Source organism: Acanthisitta chloris, unplaced genomic scaffold (genome assembly GCF_000695815.1).
Source record: "Acanthisitta chloris isolate BGI_N310 unplaced genomic scaffold, ASM69581v1 C16521450, whole genome shotgun sequence".
NCBI classification, from domain to species: domain Eukaryota; kingdom Metazoa; phylum Chordata; class Aves; order Passeriformes; family Acanthisittidae; genus Acanthisitta; species Acanthisitta chloris.
Window position 1 is genome coordinate 1 of NW_008702569.1, and position 1,153 is coordinate 1,153.

General features: G+C 53.7%; 1 protein-coding gene across 1 annotated transcript; it reads right to left on the minus strand.

The window, feature by feature from the left end:
* Nucleotides 1-297: 297 nt before the first annotated feature.
* LOC103810402 (CMRF35-like molecule 2) lies at nucleotides 298-1,069 on the minus strand (the record flags this gene model as incomplete). Its single annotated transcript, XM_009083297.1, has 2 exons — nucleotides 1,036-1,069; nucleotides 298-633 (listed from the first exon to the last, which is right to left on the minus strand). Coding segments are annotated over exons 1-2 (370 nt in total), but the record flags the coding sequence as incomplete, so codon positions are not given.
* Between the last annotated feature and the right edge of the window lie 84 nt (nucleotides 1,070-1,153).

Consider the following 1,153-nt stretch of genomic DNA (forward strand, 5'->3'; position numbering starts at 1 on the left):
TCACTGCACTGGAGGCTCCTCATAGGCCCTAGGGCACTCAGGGTTGGTTGTTGATGGTTCCACATCACTTCCCTCAGTTGTGGTTGAAACTGCTGCAAAGGAAACAAAGTCAGAGCAAAGTGGAGACACCCTCCACACCCTATCCCACCCCCTGCACAGGGGTCTCTGCCCTGAGACTTTGGCCATGGAGGTGCAGGTAGAGATGGGGTCTCCAAGCAATGCCCTGGGCACTGAGGAGGAGGAAGAGAAAGGAAAGGGGGAAGTTTACTACCAGCTTTGCTCCCGGAACCATTTTACCTGCAGAGACTGTCACCTTTGTGGTGTACCACGCATTGAACCACAATATCCTCTTCACCCCACAGGAGTACCGACCTGCATCCCCTGGCACGGCACCACTCAGCATCACTGTGAACGAGTGTGCCGTGTGGTTGTCCCTCATGGACACCCTGCCCTGTGTCACCATCACCTCCGAGCCATTGGTTTGAATGATGTTGGTGAAGCAAAACCAGAGGAACCTCTGGCGGCACCAGTACTTGGTGTAGAGCTCATAGCCCAGGTTGTAGTTGCAGGACACTGCCAATGAGCTGCCTTGGTCAACTGTCACCTTCTTGGGGCACATCACTGCCCAGACACCTGCAGGGGACAGGGAGGGGTGCTGTGAACATGTCCTGGCATTGCCTGGGGGAACCTGGAGGGATCTGAGCCCAGGATTCTTGGGTGCACCCTGTCCCTAGAAAGGCTCTGTCTGTGCTCCTGCTGTGCCAACATGAGATGTCTCTAGTCATTAAAAAAGAGCCCCCATCAAGCATGTGTGTTATTAAATGAGCAAAAAGCCTTATTCTCAGGGTTCTCATGGCAGCAGAACAAGCACATCTTAGGGAACACCCCCTGTAACTGCCCACTGGCCATGAGAAAAGGTTGGGGTCAGCTGGGCTCTTACTGTGACCACACTGTGCTTTCTGCTCTGGCTCAGCCCCAGCCTCTCTGCAGCTCTGCCTGAGATGCAATTGCCTGACCTGTGCTCTTGGCTCTTACCTGGGAAAAGGGTCCAAATCAGGAAAATCCTCATTTTCCAGCTTCCTGCTCCCAGTGTGGAATTTTCCCTGTGGTTACTCATGAAGAACCCCATAGGATGGAACCAGGTTCACACACA